Raw genomic sequence first — 20,076 nt, 5'->3', positions numbered from 1 at the left:
TTTAATGCAGTAATCTCAGTGAGCAAAAAAGAACAAACTGTAACCCATATGTTTTACATGTATATATATATATATATATATATATATATATATATATATATAAAAAAAATATATATATATATAAAATATATATATACTGTGTATACACTGTGTTTTATACTGTCATGACACCAAAACTGTTAAATGTAAGACAAAGACCAGTAGACAAATAAAGCTTTCCAATTAGTAACAATTCTTTATTCAAAACATGCACTTTTTGGTTAGAAAAATATTTTTCACAAAAACACTGGCACACCGCAAAGGGCTAACCTTAATGACATTTCGTTTTGAAAATAAAAGTATGTATTAATGACATTGAACTCTTCATACCAGGCCTGGAAATGTAAATCTAGATTATGTAAAACTGGTTGAGAAAACCTCCATAGCATGAACTTCAAACAAACAAAACAAGTGTCAACAATTGTAACAGCTTGACAATAAGAGGCTAACAATTTCGCCAAATACTTCCACTGACCAATATATTTCCAAATCTGTAGACACCTGTCTCTCTCTCCAAAAGAAATGACACAGAAACACTGTAACCTTACCTACTGAAAACATATTCTATTTCTTTCTTTATGGCTGGTAAACAAACCTGGTTTGATGAAAATATCAATGAAATTTAGCATATTCAGAAACAATATTCAAAGGTTAACCACTGGATGGTAATGAAACTAGTCACATAGACAGTAGGATGTCTTTTTTTTCAGCCCATAGTGATGAGGAGAGTTTGTAGAAAACAATGACTTAATCAACAGCTGTACTTAAAATGATGCAGAATCAATGAGAAGCGAGACTTTGACTTTTATAAGTAAGGCACCTTAGGTAATAGCGTGGAAGCGTCTGCATATTCTCAGGGAAACAAAGACAGCACCAGCATCTTCTTGCAAAATCGATTAAACAAAATATACAAAGTTATTATGATACTTTTACTCCACTGTCATATAATGTTGAACACAGCGACAACAAACAGTTTTCCAGGTTTGTCACACACTTAAAGGGTTACATCTTTTCTCATCCCCTTTACATTATCTTCAGTGTCATTTACATATTACTAGCAGAATCTATCTTGTACTGATGAGGTTTAAGGCTACTTAAACTTGAATACTTACGGTGTATATACTATGTTAAAACCTTAGTCTCAGTCACAAGCTGACGCTCAACATAAATAAATATTTTTTCCATTTTCCCCAATGCTTTTAGACCAAATTTGTATTGTAATACAGGATAAACATATTATTTATTATATTTATTGATAAAAAACCAAACATTTGTGCATACTTGTGTAAACTGTAATCAGAATAGGGCTGCAACTATTGAATTTATCGATTCATTGTTTAGTTTATGTAAGAAAAATGCCCATAAATCCCAATGTCCCATTAGTGATGAATGTTGAAATGTGGAATGAAATGACTTAAACAATTAACTAATCAGTGAGTTGTTTAAGCCCTAAATCAATATGTTGCATTAGAATCACTGTAATACTGTATATCTGTAATATATCTGCATTAACATGTACCATTCATTATCTCTGGGACTGTTTAGGTTTTTAATTTTGTGGGTAATTTCCATTCATTGCTAGATCCTCAGAGGAGAGAGCTATCAGTGGACTGGTACAAGGTAGATCCTGACACTAACAATCACTTACAACTATTTAAATCATATGAATACTAGACCACTACTAGAATGTAAACTGGGTGCCGTATCCACAGTATGAACACACATAAACGTAAATACTGTGTGTCTGAGAAGGATCTACGTTGTTTAAAAAAAAAAAAAAACACAAGTCACAGTTTATTTCAGATCCACTCTGAACCTTTTATGACTCCATATTTGCTGCTACTGCTGGTGCTCCTGCTGCCTCTGTCTGTGTCTGCCTTGCTGGAGGTGTGTTTGGAGGCCTGCCGGTGTTTACGTTCACGGTGAGGCTTGCTGTGGTTATTACTGTGGCTCTGTGGCTGGCTGTAGGCTTGACTGTCAGGCTCCAGCCTGTTCTGAGCCTGACAAGTGTCCTTATGAACACATCTGGGGGCATCTCCCATCCCTGCTCTGCACAGGTTTTCATCATTACTGGTGTACTGCTGCCGCTCCTCTTGGGCAATGTTCACGTGGTTCTGCTGGCACGCCATCTTGGCATTAGTGAGATCAGTGATGGGTAGTGGTTGCTCGTGGTGCCCTGTAGATACCAGAGGAGGCTTGATGGCGATGTTGTACCCAGGTGGAGCTGACGGTGCATTCCAAGAAAAAGGGTAGCTGCTGTAATCCTCTCCGCTCAACCCTGCCTCATTAAGAGCGCCTTGTCCTCGCGTCAACCCGTACAGCTCATCGTCGGGGAGCTGCACGTGGCGGGAGCGTACGATGTCACAGATGGTTCCTATGCCCAGGTGAAGCATTTCCCATATATTTAGTGCCAGACAGAGCAGAGAGACTGTGTACATGATGAGGAGGAAGATACTTTTCTCAGTGGGACGTGACACAAAGCAGTCCACACTGTGAGGACAGGGCAGGGTTGAGCAGGAGTAGCTGGCGGGCACAGCAAATCCATACAGGGCATACTGTCCACACAAGAAAGCCACCTCCAGCAAGGAGCGGGCCAAGAGCTGTAGGACATATATCCGCATCAGTCCATCCTCTTTGATACGTTGGCGCCCATCATGGCGCACCTTGACCTTCGTTCGTCCATCACCCCTGTTTCCTTTTGCTGTTCCACCATCATCACTCTCCTCCGCCACTTCATAGATCATTGGGTCTTCTTCTTGGTCGTCCTCGGCCTCTTCAATGCCCCTGTGCTGCTTTCTGCCAGCAAGATAGTGCTTCTTGGGTTTCTTCTGTGAAAAGCCCCTCCCCCCGCCACTGTCTGCCTGCTCCTCTGCATGAGCAATTTTGTTGACAGCGTAGCCCAGGTACATGAGTGAAGGAGTGGCGACCAGAATGATTTGGAAAACCCAAAAGCGGACGTGGGAGAGTGGAGCGAAGGCGTCATAGCAGACATTCTCGCAGCCTGGCTGGCCTGTGTTGCAGACAAACTTGCTCTGCTCATCGTAGTAGATGGACTCACCTCCTACGGCCGTCAGCACTATGCGGAAAACAATGAGAACAGTGAGCCAGATCTTGCCCACAAATGTGGAATGGTTGTGGATTTCTTCCAGCAGCCGAGTCAGGAAACTCCAACTCATGGTAGTGGCAGGGAAACTACAGTGAGAGGCAACATACACCTCCTGTTACTCCCCTGTGGAGAGAGCAGAAATGGTTAACCTCTCTGCCATGCATGCAACACTTCAAGGAACATATCTACATTTGTAATAATAATTGCTTATATTATAGTATAGACCTCCTTATGGTTAAATATTTATGCCATTTAAAGACAAGCAAAATATCTGCCAAGAACATCTTAACAGTATTAGATATGTGGAGAGAAAAACGAAAAAAAAAGAATATTTATTAACCTGTCTTTCTGTGTGTGTCTCTGAATTTGTCTCTCTTTCCCACACTCAGAAGAAATATGCACGTTTTAATTCTACAAATAAAGACATCATACACTCTTCTGCTGTATTCACAAAGTATTTCAGCTCCAAGCACTTTGTCTTTAGCGAAAGTATACACGGTTATCAAATAGTGCATTTCTCCACAATAACAACACGTTTATCCTTGATTCTTTTAATAGCTGTGCCCTAAAGCTCATGTCTAAACATACCCTTGGCATTGGTACACACAGGGAAGAGTAACGACAACAATGGAATGTCTAACCATAATTGCTATTGTTAACTGAATGACCCTGCATTTGAATTAACTTTAAATGTGGCTACCACTCTCTACCCCTCCTGAATGTGTCAGGAACTCACAGGAAAAAATAGAGTAAAGCCATTTGCTGATTATATATAATGACACATTAATGCATTAATATAAGACAATGTTAGTATTTTCATAATATGACATTAACAGCTTCTTAACATTACACTCCTGTGATAGGATATAAGTACTACACTGACAGTGTGTAAGCTTTCATTGGTACTAATTTAAGGGATTTGTGGAGATTAAGCTGTTTTAGTTTTAAATGTGTCTTTACTTACATATTGGTCTTCACATAAAATGCAGACAAAGAACATTAACACAACAATATGGGCTACCAATAGCTTTAAATATGGCTCAGCTCCAGCCTAACACACACTCTTTGTGCTGTAATTAGGCTGGGGTACAGGGATGCTCAGAGGCAGCAGAACACTAAATGGCTCGCAAAGAATGAAATGACTGCATAATTGAAATTAGAGTAGAGAGTATATTTTCCTCTCAGTCCAATTTAGATGATAAAATCCTTTTTTTCCTCGAGTTAACTAGACTATCTCATACTGTATCTAACCCTGAAAGAACTCTGTTTAACCTGCAGACATCCATCTGCCCAAACCTTACGCTGCAGACATCCCAACGAGTGTGATATGTGTGTGTGTCTACGTTTGATGATCGACATTTTCTTTGGATAGTTTTTAAGATGAAGTGCTTTTTATTATAAGCAACCATGCAGAACATGGTTGCTTATAATAAAAAGCACTGGATATCCATCTACCAGTAGGGGACAGAGACTGAGCCAAACGAGGTCAGGTGTTAAAGGAACAACCTTGAGGTTGTTCTGAGACTGTATGAAGTCAGTTATGTTGTTATACTGTTTTTAGCTAAATATGTGTGTTTATTAAGTCTAAAATCAAAAGCTATTCTTTCAATCAGCTTGCAGTTTTTATTTTAGTGTGATACACAATTTGGCAAATTTTTATTATTCTGGTTATTTCCATAGGTCTGAACACATGAAAACGTAACACGGGCTTTACTGTTCTGACTGAAATGATTAATCAATTAGTAATCGGCAGAAAATGAAAAACTTTTATAATTAGTATTTTCTGGAAAATCTTTCAATAATAAAAACGTTTCAAATGTGAGATTTTATTTTCTCTGTTTTATATCTTAAAACTGAATATATCTTTTGTTTTGGACTGTTCGAACAAAACAACACATCTGCATTTGTTCCTGTGGGCTCTGAGAATTTGTGATGCTTTTTTCAATTTTATGACATTTTATAAAAATAAACAAATTAACTGAGTAATCAAAACAATAATTGATAATGAAAATAACTGTTAATTGCTGCCCTAATTTGTTTTGATTATTTATTATAAATTACAAGGTGACTTTATCTTTCATATGCAAAACTACAAACCCAAAATTAAAATGTATATATAAAAGTGTAAATGCAATTTTAAAGTGCACAATATACAAGTGTGCCCTCACTTTTATTGATGCCATGCAACTGACTATATCTCTCACTGACACTTTGTTCATTATAGGCATACTGACACACTGTCACATTGAGTCAGTGTGTGACATTCTTTATCAAAAAACAAAACCCCTATGAAACCAGCTGCTGTTAACATGCTTCCTCATGTCTCACTCTGTCTCATTAACAGTCACATGCCCTCTAAAACCGCACATCTGGCAATGTTGTGTAATGTACTATTTAGAGGCCCAGTAGCCCAGCTATCACCACCCAAACACTGGTCTCGCAGATTGCAAGAAACTGGGAAAAAATCATTCAAGATTTCTAATTTTTCAGCTCAGCTCATCAACAAAGCAAATCATGCTGCTAGAGATAATCCCTCGTCAAAGTCAAACAATCCTATGTAACACAAAACAGATTCAGGTCTAACGGATAATTTTGAAATAAAGTAATAACTCAAAAATAAAAACTTTGCTCATGTTTTTACTAAATCTTAATGTACCCTGTGGAGATTTTGACAACTAGTGTAGTGTATTAAACATGTTCACTACAGCTCGATGGCCCAAGTTGCTAGTATTGCTACATCGAATGCCTGAAGGTGATGCAGTATATTTTCCCCAGATGTCTTCCAGCCCCAGACCAACAGCCTCCAGTTTCCTACAGTGCCAGTAAAAGAACTATTTGAGGAGTGCAACTTTAAAGAGCAGACAGCCTTGTACATGCCTATCTAAGAAGGCTTCAGGCTGTGAATGTGAAGGTTCGTGGTTTCCTTCAGAGCAGTTAAAGTGATGCTACACCCAAAATCTATCGTTTGAGTATGAAACACTCACCCACTATTAACGTAAATGGGTGACTGTAAAGTTTGTAGTTTGCTAACACTGCACTTCCTTTTTTAAAGTATAGTTTAGGGGGTATTTCTTTATTTAAGTAGATTTTTTTCGGGTTATTTCTAGAAGGCTGACTGAGTAGAGGAAATGACATTCAAGAAAGGTCCCTGGATGGACTCAAAACAGACACACTGCAACCACATGGTCAGCATCTTGAATGTAAGAAAACGCCTGTCATGTCAAGATAACAAAAGGAAATAGCTTTGACGTGCTGATCCAGGGACACACATTAATCCATGACGCGCATTAAGATGGCGCTAGTATGTGGGCTTGCATATACAAAATTGGTGCGAGCACTTAAACGTGCAGCATACACGTCTAGGCCACAAAGATGCCCCAACACTGGATTTACTATATTGTTGTGCATTTAGTGCAGATGAAGAGAGGGGAACAAAAGTAAAATCTGGTGGTAATAACTAGCAGACCTAAAGGAAGTTCCATGTTGTGCCTGGGAGCCGGCCAATCAGTCAACTACAACAGGAATTCAGACCAACAAGCAAGCTGGGGGCAGGATTGTCAGGCTACCCAATGAGTAGCAATAAAGACCGAAAATAAAGAACAAAGGCAGGCAGATAAAAAATTTGTTTGCTTACAATGCCTTCATTACCATGTTACATAAGTCTAGGCAAACTAACTCGAATAAAACAATGGTGTGTCCTGAGGAAAAGCTACAACGAAGGACTGCAAGTGTAATTATCCAAACTTCAGACTCAGCATCAGCCAGTACAGGGGCCATCTACTCAAAGATGTCAAACCACACACAGAAGATGCATAACATAACGTGATCTAGACACAAGCCCCTAGTGTGGGGCTAGGGGCTAATCTGTCATGCCCAAGAAGCCAATTCAAGTACACTATGCTTACATAAGTAATCAATCATCCAGCTAAAAAGAGCTGATAACTACTCACTATTACTACAACAACTGAAGAACTTTGTACAAGGGCATCTTACTTATTATAGTAATTAAGTTGATTCTAAACCATCTTTGACAGATTCCAGCAGGTTTTTAGAGTTTATCTTAACCAAGTGGTTAAATTAAACTGATCCTCCTCCTCCTCCTCCTCCTCCTCCTCCTCGTCAACTACTATAATCAAAAGATAATTTAAAAAATAGCATGTTCTAAATCTGGGTGTCCTTACAGCACAAGGTCTTATACATTTAAATCATATTTCTATATATTTTGCGTACTGACGTTATCATCACCTCTTTTTGTTTTATTCTTCTTATCCTCGTTTTCCCGACCAGAATTCAGAGATACTTCAAACTCCATGTGCCTGCAAAGTGAACAGAGATAACACGGCTAAATCCGATTCCTCATTAGTATATTTGACAGACTTGTTAATTGACCATTTCATGGTGATTTCCAATAGCACATATATGTTTTAACTTAATAACTCTGCTTTTGCCTCTAGTTTAAAATCGTTACAGTTGGCAAAGTTTAAGCCTATAAATTCTTCCAATTACTAATCATTTATTTTTCATTAGCTGCTGAAAAAACACTGTAAAGGTTTAACAGCTTTTTAAATCAAATACCCAAAAAAAGAAACTACAATAATAATAATTATTATACAAACAGAAACATATATGGACTGACAGGATACATACAATTCACTAAATGATAAATAGATGATGATATAGGAAATACAATGAATAATCAATGAATCAACTGGACATAAAGTTAATAGCCACCTATTCTAATAATTGATTGATTAATTGCCTTTTTCTGTTTTATAACACTGATTTGCTTCGGACTCCTGGTCAAATAAAACAAGACATTGGACATTTTATTGTGGTTTTTCCACTTTATTTAGGTAATTTTATGGACTAAACAACTAATTTAAAAAGATTAAAGGTTAGTTTCAGACACTGGACCGAAACCACATCTGGAGGGACATCATTGTGGATGCTAGCAAAGTTAAGCTAATGTTAAGCTACCGATAAGGAAAAGCTATCCAAACGTTTATAGAGGAGGTTCTTTTGTTTAAATCTTCTAAATCTAAAATATGTTGTAGCTATAATGCGTATTAATGCCTATCAAATATTACCAAGTACATTTATCATGTTATAGTAACTCTAAAAGCCTGTAAAATAAAATATAAATACACAAAGTGAATCTAATCTGCAGGTAACTAAGTAACCGAACCACAGTTTTGTTTGGTCAAAATTAATCGGAATTGACCTGGAAAACAGGCAAACCCCAATTTTCCCTACAATCTATTAGTATTTATTTACCTCAAACATACTTTTACAAGTTACAGGAGACCGACATACATTTGTGTGAATTCACCACAGCATCCTCACCTTATGAGAGGCACATTTGGCGCCGTTCCCCTCCGTCTGAAAGCTGGATCAACGTTAACACTTCACAAAATCAACCGGCTGTGTTGCAGAGGTAACAACAGTCTTCATCGCCGAATTACAGCAAACAGTTCAGTATTGACGTTCACTCGTAAAAATGTAGTCAAAGTTTTAAGTGAGTGTAGTTCTCACTAATTAGACTGTTAAAATTGACTTTTTTATCCTGGAGTCTGGGCTGGAGAGAGAGAGAGAGAGCTTGATTCTGAGAGCAGAGGAAGACAAACGGGCTGGTGAAAGGCAAGGAGGGGCTTCTGTGTGTGTGTGTGTGTGTGTGTGTGTGTGTGAGAGAGAGAGAGAGAGAGAGAGAGAGAGAGAGAGAGAGAGAGAGAGAGAGGCAGAAAGACAACGAATGAGAAAGTTTATTCAACATTATAAATAAGGTTTTCCATATTGACATTGTTATAAAATAATTTTAAAATATATATATAACTCTCCAGTCTCCATTGTGCAAAACTCACAACTTTCTATATCAAATTAATCTAAAATATGGGGATATATGGTCTTTTTTTTTTTTTTAAAGAATGCACTGTCATGGTCAAATACAGGCGAACTGGCACACCTGCATTTCTTTCTCATTGCATCCCTGACCACATACCTCACCCTTTTGTATCTGCAGTGCCAAAGGAGTCTTAATCATGTGGGAAATACCAGTTCTACTAGTACTGTTTAAAAGCACTGCACAGATGCATTCCATTATTCTGTTGCCACATAAGGTTACAACCTATCTCTTCCTCCATGTCTATCTGTCCTTGAGAACATGTGGAAGATTATCTAGTGACAAATGAAGACTTTTATCTTTAGATGGCAGATTTATCCACTCCAGACAGGGTACATACACCGGTGCTACTTTATCAACAGTGCACAGAGATGGTATGATTAGCTTAGTGCAGCAGAGCATGTACAAAAATGTGTTGTTAATCATATAAATACTCCTACACCCTTTTGCAAAGAATGCTAAGGTTCCAGTTCCTTGTAGTTCTCTGGCTGCACAAACGGTCGATCATGATTCAAGGCTTTATGAGAACGGCAAAATTGTCAGACAACACATATATTTACCACACTGTTGTCTTTAGACAGAGTCTGAGACTGAGCAGACACCAACAGTTTGTTTCATCTTCTTCCATCGGGCTTTGGATACAAATCGTGGATCCCTGACATTTGTTTTCATCAGGAGCCTTTTTACCTTCTATCAAGTCTTCAGCAAGCTGCCTTAAAGGGGCACCCCATGAATGTTACACATAAAGGTCAGTTTACTCGTCATGGAGAATACTACTCAGTATGCTAAAATAAAAACAGCCGTATAATGTCATCTGCAGTTCTTATGGAAGATTTCTAAAGTGCTAATAAAATAATCCTGATGATTTGATCAACCTGTGTACAAACTTGGGAGTGTGAAGGGTTAAAGATGAGGGCCCAGTTAACAAAGAGGTGCCCCAACTCCATCATTTTGTATTTTAACTTTTGCGTTGTGTTGTGTAGTTAGGTGTGAACGCTCAACGACATGGGCTTGTTATTACAAATTATAATATTGTCATTGCAGTTACATCAATGTATTGATAAGTTAGCGTGAGAGCTCTGGAAATATTTCAACATAAATACGACAACAGTTAGTTGTTAGCTAGTTAATGTCGAATGTAATTTTGATCAGATTATTTTGTTAATCTGATATCTGTGGTGGCAGATATCTAGAAAAGATAACACCGGAAATGGAACAAGGCAAGCAGATTAAAAGTTAGGATATCTCGGCCTCTGCAGCTTCAATTTTGACCAATCTTTTAAAAAATATGTATCTGTAAGTCCCTTAACTTCATGTAGGTGGGATACTAAAGTGCCGCTTTACCAAAAAAAGGTTAAAGGAACTTTTTGCATTTTTTGTGAGTTTCCTACAAACTTCAGAACTCGTGAAAATTCAGAAAATTCACCGCCTGAGGCCACTAAATCCTTCACACTGGCCCTAATTTGTATGCCCCACAAGATAAAGTATTTTATTATACCGCACACTGCATGGGCTCCCCTCAGTTTTCCTCAACTGTTTCAGCTTCAGCAGATAACTCATGGATACACAAAAGCTTCTCACACTGCAGTGAGGCTCATATTCTTGTATTTAACATCCTCAAGGACATGCCAATACAATTCAGACATTGTATTTCCCTGTGGCTGATGACCTACAAGGGAAAGAATCTTAAAGTTTTATCTCTAGCGTTGATTTCAAGGACATAGACAAACGTCAGCGGAGGCAGCCCACGCGTCCCTCTTCTTTCCATCTCCCCTTGTTGGTCTCTGACTGTTTCTCTCTTTGGGAGGCCCACTGCTCAAAGCCATTAGCTTGACTTTTGGCTGGCATTGTATTCTTACACTATCAGCAGAAGAATCAAACACAGAGCAGTGGAAACACTTACAACCCTAATCAACCTGATAGCGTTTTGGCATCGGAAGTCCACATCCTAATTCAGAGCAACCTCTTACAAGGCTCAAGTCCCTTAACTGAGTTATCTTTCACCTCAGAGGGAGTAATTGAATGGAGAGAAATCAATGAGGGTATCAATAAAAGCAATCATCAGATAGCCCTGCCAATTTAAAGCATTTTAACAGTTGAGTGTCTTCTGTTATTGGAGGGGGGGGCTGTATCAGCTGGTATGTGGATATTGACATGGAGGTACAACAGGAGGCGGTGAGGCTGTCATTGACGAGTTCAAGATCTTCAAATACGATTTGTCATCATTCTCCACAGATTGATGTTAATTGGGTTTTCTGTCCATCCACTTACCGCTGGAGGTCATTGAAAATTGGGTTGGACAGCAAGTTATCTTTTGCCTATTTAATCATAATAGACACAGCATGTACTCTTTCCCTAACAATGTCAGCCTCAATATGACCTAAATAGAAGGATCAATTGCGGTAGGATCGATTGAGCTGAGAGTTGCAAAAGTCCAGAGCCAACAGAGAGGCTTTCCAAAGACTGATGGCTAAATCATATTGGAAAAAGAAGGCAAGACATAAGTACCAAAAGCAAAGTAAGTGTGGGCTACAAGTGTTTTGCACAGTCAGTTCTTTGCTGGTGACGTTATCATTAGGGGGTCCAGGACTGACAACAGAAAATATAATGGTAGACAACAACAATGACATGAAATCACCCAGAGGGACAGAGTGACAGAATAGATCAGAGAGAAGGAATCAGATGTGGAGAGAGATCAACGATGGAGAGATTGGATCCAAGGATAGATACACGAAATGTCTTTATCTCATCTGACAAAGGTCAAACTAGAAGAGAAGGGCAGTAGGGGAATAGCTAAATATAAGGGTTAAATGGAGAAATGCAGAAACAAGGTTATGGGAGGCAAAGGGGACAGAAAATACATTAAATTCCACAGAGCTGAATCAACAAATGACTTGGCTGACTTCAGCAGCATTTCAACCTCACATGGTGACGACATGGAGCACGCACAAACAACACATGTCATCTCCACATCTCATCTCTCTCACCACAGCCTTGAGCCTTTGCTGTCATGTTCTTTGAGAGTTGTTTCATGAATTCACATCAGCGCTACCGCCGAAGGAAGCCTCATTCTTCTGTCACGTGGTTTTATCATTAATCCAGTGTAACCCCCCCCAACTTGGTCTAAGTGTATTGTAACTGACAGAATCATGTTTCTGTACAGTGTACAGGACACTGCCAAGCAGTTTTGATAGAGTTATGTTGACTTGGCGCCATCTTCTGGTCAAGAGATGCATACAGAAGTTCTGCACATAGTAAACCAGTTGTTCCCAACCTTTTTTGCTTCGTCACCGCTTAATCCTTTGTCACAGGCTTTGACCTTTGTGTGGATATGAGTTAAGCCTGAGGAACTGAAAGTATGACATTTTTGCTTTATTTAAGGGGCAGTGTGCAACATTTAGGAGGATCTATATGTTTTCAGTAGTGTATAATCAGACGTTTTTTAGTCCGCCATGTTGAACCAAATTGTTTCTACAGTTGCCAAGAATGGACAAACCAAATACTGGCTCGAGGTCTTGTGTTTTTCGCTGCCTCTGTAATTTGTCCTACACCCTGGGAAGGCTGAAGGGTATTCAGTTGGTTAAAATTTGCCACTTTCCTCCCTAGAGGCCCCTAATTCCTACACACTGGTGCTTTAAGTGACATCAGACTTCTAGAGCAACAAAAGTCTTTATACAACCTTTTCCACATACTCAGGAGTACTCCCCACGACCTGTGAACAGACTTTAAAGGGTAAAATCAGTGGAGTTCCTCTTTAATGTAGTCTCTCTGCCTCCAGTGAAGGTCACTCCTGGCCACATGTTTATGCATCTCACTGCTGCTGTCCATCTTTGTTCTCCACCCTCCATACTGCTGATTGTTTCAACTGATCTCCGCTCTTCTGTCTGCGCTCTCATCCACTCTCCTCTAATCCTGCCTTTCTGTCTTCACCTCGTCCTTTAGCTGTCTGAAGTTGTGCAAGTTGAGAAAGTGTTTCGGATGACTCCTCTCACTCCGGGTCTCTTCTGTCCTCCTTTGTCTGCTTCTGCCTCTGCAACTAAATCAACATGTCAGCTACTTCAAGAGGACACACTGCATCATGTGAGGTTTCTTCTCCTTGTCCCCTTCCCCTAAATCACTCCCCCATTCTCTTATAAATTCTTTGACACCAGCTTGAATTACTCTTCCAAAACATTAAATTAGAACCAGTGAACAAATGCAAAGCAGTTAAACTGTCAAATTGTTGATCCTAACTCATTTAGGAATGTTTCTCTCTATTGAGACTTTATTTGGCTGTTGGAAGCTTTTTAATGACGTCCTCCTTCTTTAAACCCAACTTTTAAAAGACATATCCAACACCATTTTCAAGATTACATTTCCCACAACACAATTTTTTGGTTTTAAATTAATATATATCTATCTGCCCTTAATTGACAGTGACAACTGAAGATTGACAGGAAAGAGGGAGAGAGAGAGGAGATCACTCATGGCTGCTGCACTAAGGCCTGTACCAGGGCGCCACAGTTTTAATTTTAAGTTTATGCTTGACCTTGGGAGCAGCTGCTGACAAAACAATCAGAACTTTAGGTCTAATAGCTGCACAAAATCGTCTGATGATATCACATAATCTTTTCATTTGTTTAGACAGTTAATTGTCAAACAAAAGTAAAATATCCATCCCAGTTTCCCCGGAGTCCAAGGTGACATCTTCAAAAGTGCAACAGTCCACAACCCAAATAAAGTCCGCTTACAATGATATAAAACAGAGGAAAGTAGCAAATACTGACAATTAAGAGGTTTTTGGATTATTTTTGCTTTAAAAATAATGTCTGATAGAACAATTAATCAGGCCGATTATTTGGCATTTTGAGATACTCAGCATCGACTGGTGTCTGTGCTCGTGAGGCTGATAAACAAAAACTGTCTTCAGACACATCTGAAGGCAGACTTGTCGGTGTGCCTGTGGTGAAATAGTTACTTTTGAGCCCTGTACTATATTGTGCAGTGTGGTAAACATATGCCTGAATTTCCTATAGGACAGAATTATACATAACGTTTCTTTATTTTGATATCAGTACCCTGCTCTCTAAATATCAGGAACGAATAGTCAATGATCAAAATAGTTATTATTCGGACAATTGACTCATGTCAGGTTAGTCAGGTTAATATAAGTAATAATGAATATTTCAAAAGGCATATTTTAATAATTAATATTTTGATGGAAATGTAAGAATGTATATTTTTATATATTTCATTTATATTTCATTTGTGAAGACATTTGATGATTTTGCATTTCTGTGAACTCAAGACCGATACAGATCATGTGATATGATATGAAAGCTTCATAAATGCTACTTAATGGATCTTGAAGTGAGATCATAGCAGTTTATCGTTCATGGAACACACCACAGAAACAGATTAATCAGATAATGGCTTTATATTCCTGTTACACTGATGCATTACACACATAAACTGATCTTGGATTAAAAACACACACCCAAGTCACAGAAAACCACAAAAAAAGAAGAAAAAAAAATCAGCACATTAGCTGAGCAGAGTCCATACAACACATACTTTTATTTGGTTGTTGTGAAGCCATATTACCATTTTAAAGTTTCATTAAAAACACTTTAGCTTGGTGATCTGGGATCATTTCACATCCCTGAAAATGTCAAGTTTTTCTTTCTGTTTGACCATAAATCTCTTTTACATCATATCAAGTATTCATCATTTAATTATTGCACAAACTCCATGGAAGTTTTACAGGTACACAGACAGTTAAAGCAAATCAAAATACCCCTACCTCTAGCATCAGAAGAAGTAAAGCTCACAGAACTTTAGCCTCCTAATCACAAATAAAGGATTAGGTTTTAATCTCAAACTATTTCAGGATCAAACTCCAGCTGCATTGATTATGTCTCATAAACATCTATACTTTTTGAATCACTCATTTTGTTCTTAGAGCAGCAGATCTTTATAAACATATATTAGTATACTTGTTAAAACTTTTTTTCTCTACTCCCTGAGAAACTAAAACACTGGTTAAACGACATCTCCAGCACTAATACAGAATAATTTAGTTTTTTAAGGCTAGTATTTCATCTTTAAATCTTTCAACTTTCTTATTGTTCACTGTAATGGCTTGAAAAAGATGTACAGTATATGGATTAATTATTTGTAATATTTAAAATACAAAATTAATGCAAATATACACTCATGTATTGATACTAACTCTGGCCTAAAGTTACTAGACAGGACCTTTGTTCAGTGAGTGTGCATACTAACATGGAAACCTTAAATAGGCTTCAAAGATCAACATACAGTATACATGCCCCATTTGTATCGTAATTTAGACAGCTTATTGAATGGCAAAACAAAAAGTTTCACTTACAAGATTGAAGACATATTTCAAATTTTTCTGAAGTTAAACAGAATATGAATGTCCCTGTAAATCATTTCAATCCATACATAAGCTCCTATTGATCATTAAAATACATTTTATAGTCCCTGTCGTGAATTTAGTGAGTCAAAATGAGGTTATGTTAGGTTATGCAAATATACAGCGGATTATAAAAGAGGATAAAACCCTCATAATCATTCACTCATAACACTGCTGTTTACTGGTGATGCATTCAAACATAAAGACAGTATTGGACTTTTCAAAGAATATAAATCCCCCCTGACCTAAATACTAATATTCATTGGGGGCTTTGATAGGGTACAAGTACAGTGCTAGCTAATGACTACACAAATAGAATTTAAAATCTTCAATTGATACTGTGCATTACACTATTTTCATTGTTTCAGAGTCACAGGGTGTAATGCTGGGCCAAAGTACAGGCGAATGGCTACAGGGATCCCTTTAGATCTCATGCTGGTGTAGGTTACCATTGTATAATCAAGCCCTAGATTAGGTATCAGTAATGAGTGGTGGAGAGAGCACAGGTACTGTCACCTTATCCCCGTTCTATGCCGTACTTGTCCCTGCCTGACACGACATGTGTGGTCTTTTGTCTCAAGTAGTGCTATAAGACCTGATCCTACTTATGTGTCCATCATTGAGGCCTTGAATGCAGCATTAAGTGTTCTAAAAAGAAGCCTGTCAGCACAGAGGTCCCCATGAATGGATTACTTTTTAAGCTGTTTTTCTTGGTCACTAAAATCTCTACACTATAACAGTTTCACAGCTAAGATTGCTCAAAAATGTCACATAGAGTGAGATATTCAGATGTAAAGTAAATTGCATTCACATTGAGGGGGATGGTGTGTTTATTGAGCTGACTGCTGATTGACTGTAGTGCACGCCGGAGATCACTAGACACGACTTTGGTTGAGATCTTCAGCATCTTGATCGGACTAAAAAAAAACAGAACTTAGTGCATCATCAATGCTGCGTATCTCCATTATTGATCATGATAATCTCGACCAGTGAGCTTGTTTATTTGCATTTCAATGAGAGTCCGTTTCTCATACTGCATACCGACTTTAAATCTATGAATAAAAATTGCCTTTTATACCAGGCTAGCATTAAAGGAATAGTTTGACATTTTGGGAAATTTGCTTTCTTGCCGCGAGTTAGATGAGAAGATTCCACTCTCTCATATGTTGTGGTAAATATACTGCTGATTATGTTAGCTTAGCATTTATACTGAAAACAAGGGGAACAGCTAGCCTGACGATGTCCAAAGGTGAAAAAATTCACCTTTCATCGTCTCTGAAACTCCCTAATTAACATATCTCGATTGTGTAATCCAAACAAAACATTTTTCCATTCTTTATGCTAAGCTAAGCTAATTTGCTTATGGCTCCAGCCACATGTTTACTGTACAAACATCACCGTGAAATCAATTTTCTATATCTAACTCTTCACAAAAAGTATTTCCAAAACTTATTCCTTTAAAACAGGTGATTCAAATAGACACTTATCAGCTACATCTTAACAGGTTGTACCAAGTGTGGCTGGGGTAAAATCATGCATATTCTGCTGCTCACTAGGACTGGGGTTGGTATACTTTTGCTATATTTGCCCCCCTCTTTCTCGCTCTCTCTCTCTCTCACACACACACACACACACACACACAGTGTAATACACACACGCTGATCTCATCTCTCCTCCATTATTTTCTTCAGGCAGTCCACTATGTCCTCGCCACTGACCCAAGGAACTATGTTTGCTTTAAACTTGGCTTCCTCGGCCAGCAGCAGCCTGTGCATGGGGAAGTCCCTCCTGGGGAAGGCTGTGTCCCGGGGCCCCAGAGCCAAAGAGGGACAGATATCATTGGCCCCATCTCCGATATAGAATACCCTCTGGAAGGGAGCACCACCGCGCTCCTTTTGCCGGCCTGCCAAATACTCCCGAAGGATCACCTGCTTGCACATGTTGTCAGGACAACAGGAGCACGAGTGGGAGTGGAAAGGGAGCAGCACAAGACGGCCAGTCGCATCAAAACTGGCCGGGTTTGTGAAAATCTTCCGGAAAAGGTGACGCACCCCGGCACGCTCCAACCACGTCTCGATGAAGTACATGTTGGCGTCTGAGGCCACCGCCAGCTCAAAGTCCTGCTGGTGGTTCTGCAGATACTGGAAGAGGTTCAAGAGGCCAGGTGTGGGTGGGATCTTCTCCACTGCTGACTGTATGGAGTCCTTAGACACACCCTGCTCCGCCATATAAACCAAGACCTTCTGCATGTGCTCGTTGTAGTGCCCCTCCCTGTAGCTGTTTTTCAGCCAGTCAGGAAGCTGCTGGCCTGGCAGAGCACTTATCACAGCGTCATCACTGCTCTCATTGATGATGGTCTCATCAAAGTCGAACAACACCAAAAAGCGTTGTTGCTGTGGTGCTGCATGGGTTAGGTTTGATGGAGCTGTCATCTTTGGTGTGTGGAGGAAATGGTGAGTGGTCCCTCTCTAAGAAAAGGAGATAGAGAGAATGAAAATGGTCAGTATGTTTTTTTTTTTCTTTCTCAAGGACAACAGATTATGAGGAGCCCTCTACTGTTTTATTACAGCGTACTCTAAAAATAAAATGTCAATGGCAGGATGCCAGTTTGACATCACACTGTGTCCATGGTTCAATTAAACTGCAGACCACACCGGGCTGAGGAAACATCAAAACGTATAAATACTCTTAATGAGGCTGTAAGGGAAACATATGTTTACAAGAGGAAAGTAAGGGAGCAGAGTATAAATTAAACAACACGTAAACAGGATGTTCATCTTCGTGAAAGAAAACAACCTTGAGGTAACCGATGTTCATTTTCAGGAAATATCAAACCACTGCAAATGACTGCAATAGCCTCCGATATGTAACACACTTCCTGATCCCATTGCAGTTTTCAACACAGACATTCCTTCATTCCTTTAGGGTTGTGGGAAAAAAAACTCACTCAGACATATTTATACATGCCAGATCTCAGACCAGAGCCAATTCCATACATAGCTGATATATTTGCAGTACAAGGCTTTCACTGTTGCTGGCATGTGGTAACTTGAGTCGAGAGAGATACAGCATACCTTTACCATAAAGGGAACAAATGTGAGCGGTAATGACGAAACAGCATGTGGACAGATGTAAAAACGGAAATCTACTCGAGTACTGTAAGAATTTCTGATTTTGATGCATTTATTATACTAACTACATTGATTTGATAGCTATTGTTACTGCCCTGCAAAGCCAAAATGCTTAATATTTTGGTCAAAATATAGTTAATTCAATTAATTATGGGGTGAACAAATGTCCAAGATCTAGGAAAACAGTAACAGACTGCAGTGAGCTTTACTCACCTGCTAGTCATGATGGTAATTTACCCGCGTTTTACTGTTTCCTGAATGAAAAATCAATAGTTTAGCATATCAAAAATTGCATATATTTAAATATATATTCAGAGCAATACAATGTGTAGTAATAATAATAGAGAAGGAACATGCACTACATGCAAGTTTAAGATTATGATTTAGGTCATGTGCCAGAATAGCCATGCCCAGTATTTAACTGGCAGCTTGTGTATGCAAACTGTCTAAATCCACATACCACCGTTTTAATAATAGCCTAATCTAAAAACTTAAATGCTTAAACGAACAACTTATACAACTAATACAGGCAACCACAAAGTAAAACAGCAGCAATTGTCCTTTTTTATATATAAATATATATATTAAGAGTTTATATATTATAATTACAACATGTTACACCCAAACATATAAATAACATCCTAAATAGTAGTATTTAATATAATATTCTGGGTCTGCAGGGAAGCTTAGCCTGACGGAAACATGATGAAATGCATACATACCATTTTATTTTAACGACAATGTCAGCTCACTGACAGAGTAACAACATCGGACCAGCTGGTTTGGTGGTGCTGAGTCCGGTAACCTGCAGGTTGGCTGCACCGACGCATTGTGCCAAGTGAGCGTACGCCTAGTCTCTTCCCTTCGGCAGCTCCATTATTAATAGGGCATATTTACACACTAAGCTATCTAATTTTAAACCCCGGGAGCGCTATTCCTGTATGAGAGGTTACCACTGAAAGTCATTAGCGCGGCTCTGTCAGGAGTCATTAGGCTGAGTGGCTATGTGTCCGAGCGGCATTAGATTTTGAAGGCAAATTTTTGAAAACAGTGAAATTATACACAGAGACAAAACGACAGGAGAAAGAAAAAATAAGAAACCTTAATAAGGCCTACCGGCGGTGGGCATGTACGCGGGGATTGTAGGCGAGGTGCCCGGCTCCGGCGACCGCATCCCAGTGACGCGGCAAGATTTTTTAAAGGAGACTCCCACCGCAGCACAGAGGGTATTCCCATTTAAAGCCAATGCGTAAAGCCAGCCAGCGTAAACACAGAACTTCCGACGCGACCTTTCAAATTAAAACATTCTTTTGATAGAACAGTTTTAGAAACGGCTAAATGAAGTAGGTGTAAAGAGGAAGTAAACAATGTAGGCAAAGTTCACTCTGGATGCCCCTGTGGTAGATAAAAACATGATAAAAGTGACCTCTAAGGTGGCCTATGTGTGCAGGAAAATGCATGTAGTTCCCTCCAGGGGGCCCTAGTG

At 38.9% G+C, this 20,076-nt stretch overlaps 2 protein-coding genes across 6 annotated transcripts; both read right to left on the bottom strand.

Moving 5' to 3' along the window:
• Window positions 1-211: 211 nt before the first annotated feature.
• On the bottom strand, window positions 212-8,767 carry LOC127373661 (gap junction gamma-1 protein-like). Of its 2 annotated transcripts, none has more exons than XM_051418324.1 (3): window positions 8,489-8,767; window positions 7,391-7,461; window positions 212-3,268 (listed from the first exon to the last, which is right to left on the bottom strand). In XM_051418324.1, exon 3 carries the CDS (start codon window positions 3,213-3,215, stop codon window positions 1,839-1,841), a length of 1,377 nt encoding a protein of 458 aa, XP_051274284.1. In that variant the 5' UTR covers window positions 3,216-3,268; window positions 7,391-7,461; window positions 8,489-8,767; the 3' UTR covers window positions 212-1,838. The 2 variants fall into 2 exon arrangements, with proteins under 2 accessions (XP_051274284.1, XP_051274285.1); XM_051418325.1 differs by having other exon boundaries at window positions 212-3,115.
• Window positions 8,768-14,438: 5,671 nt separating this feature from the next.
• On the bottom strand, window positions 14,439-19,787 carry LOC127373687 (probable phosphatase phospho1). Of its 4 annotated transcripts, XM_051418376.1 has the most exons (3): window positions 19,313-19,621; window positions 18,804-18,844; window positions 14,439-17,927 (listed from the first exon to the last, which is right to left on the bottom strand). In XM_051418376.1, the coding sequence occupies exon 3, from the start codon at window positions 17,889-17,891 to the stop codon at window positions 17,124-17,126; it is 768 nt and encodes a 255-aa protein (XP_051274336.1). In that variant the 5' UTR covers window positions 17,892-17,927; window positions 18,804-18,844; window positions 19,313-19,621; the 3' UTR covers window positions 14,439-17,123. The 4 variants fall into 4 exon arrangements, with proteins under 4 accessions (XP_051274336.1, XP_051274334.1, XP_051274335.1 ...); XM_051418374.1 differs by lacking the exons at window positions 18,804-18,844; window positions 19,313-19,621 and adding an exon at window positions 19,692-19,787; XM_051418375.1 differs by lacking the exons at window positions 18,804-18,844; window positions 19,313-19,621 and adding an exon at window positions 19,707-19,787.
• Window positions 19,788-20,076: the final 289 nt, after the last annotated feature.

The sequence above is a fragment of the Dicentrarchus labrax genome, unplaced genomic scaffold (genome assembly GCF_905237075.1).
Source record: "Dicentrarchus labrax unplaced genomic scaffold, dlabrax2021, whole genome shotgun sequence".
Taxonomy (NCBI): Eukaryota; Metazoa; Chordata; class Actinopteri; family Moronidae; genus Dicentrarchus; species Dicentrarchus labrax.
Note: the sequence above shows the minus strand (reverse complement) of the source record. Positions and strands in the feature narration are given on the sequence as shown.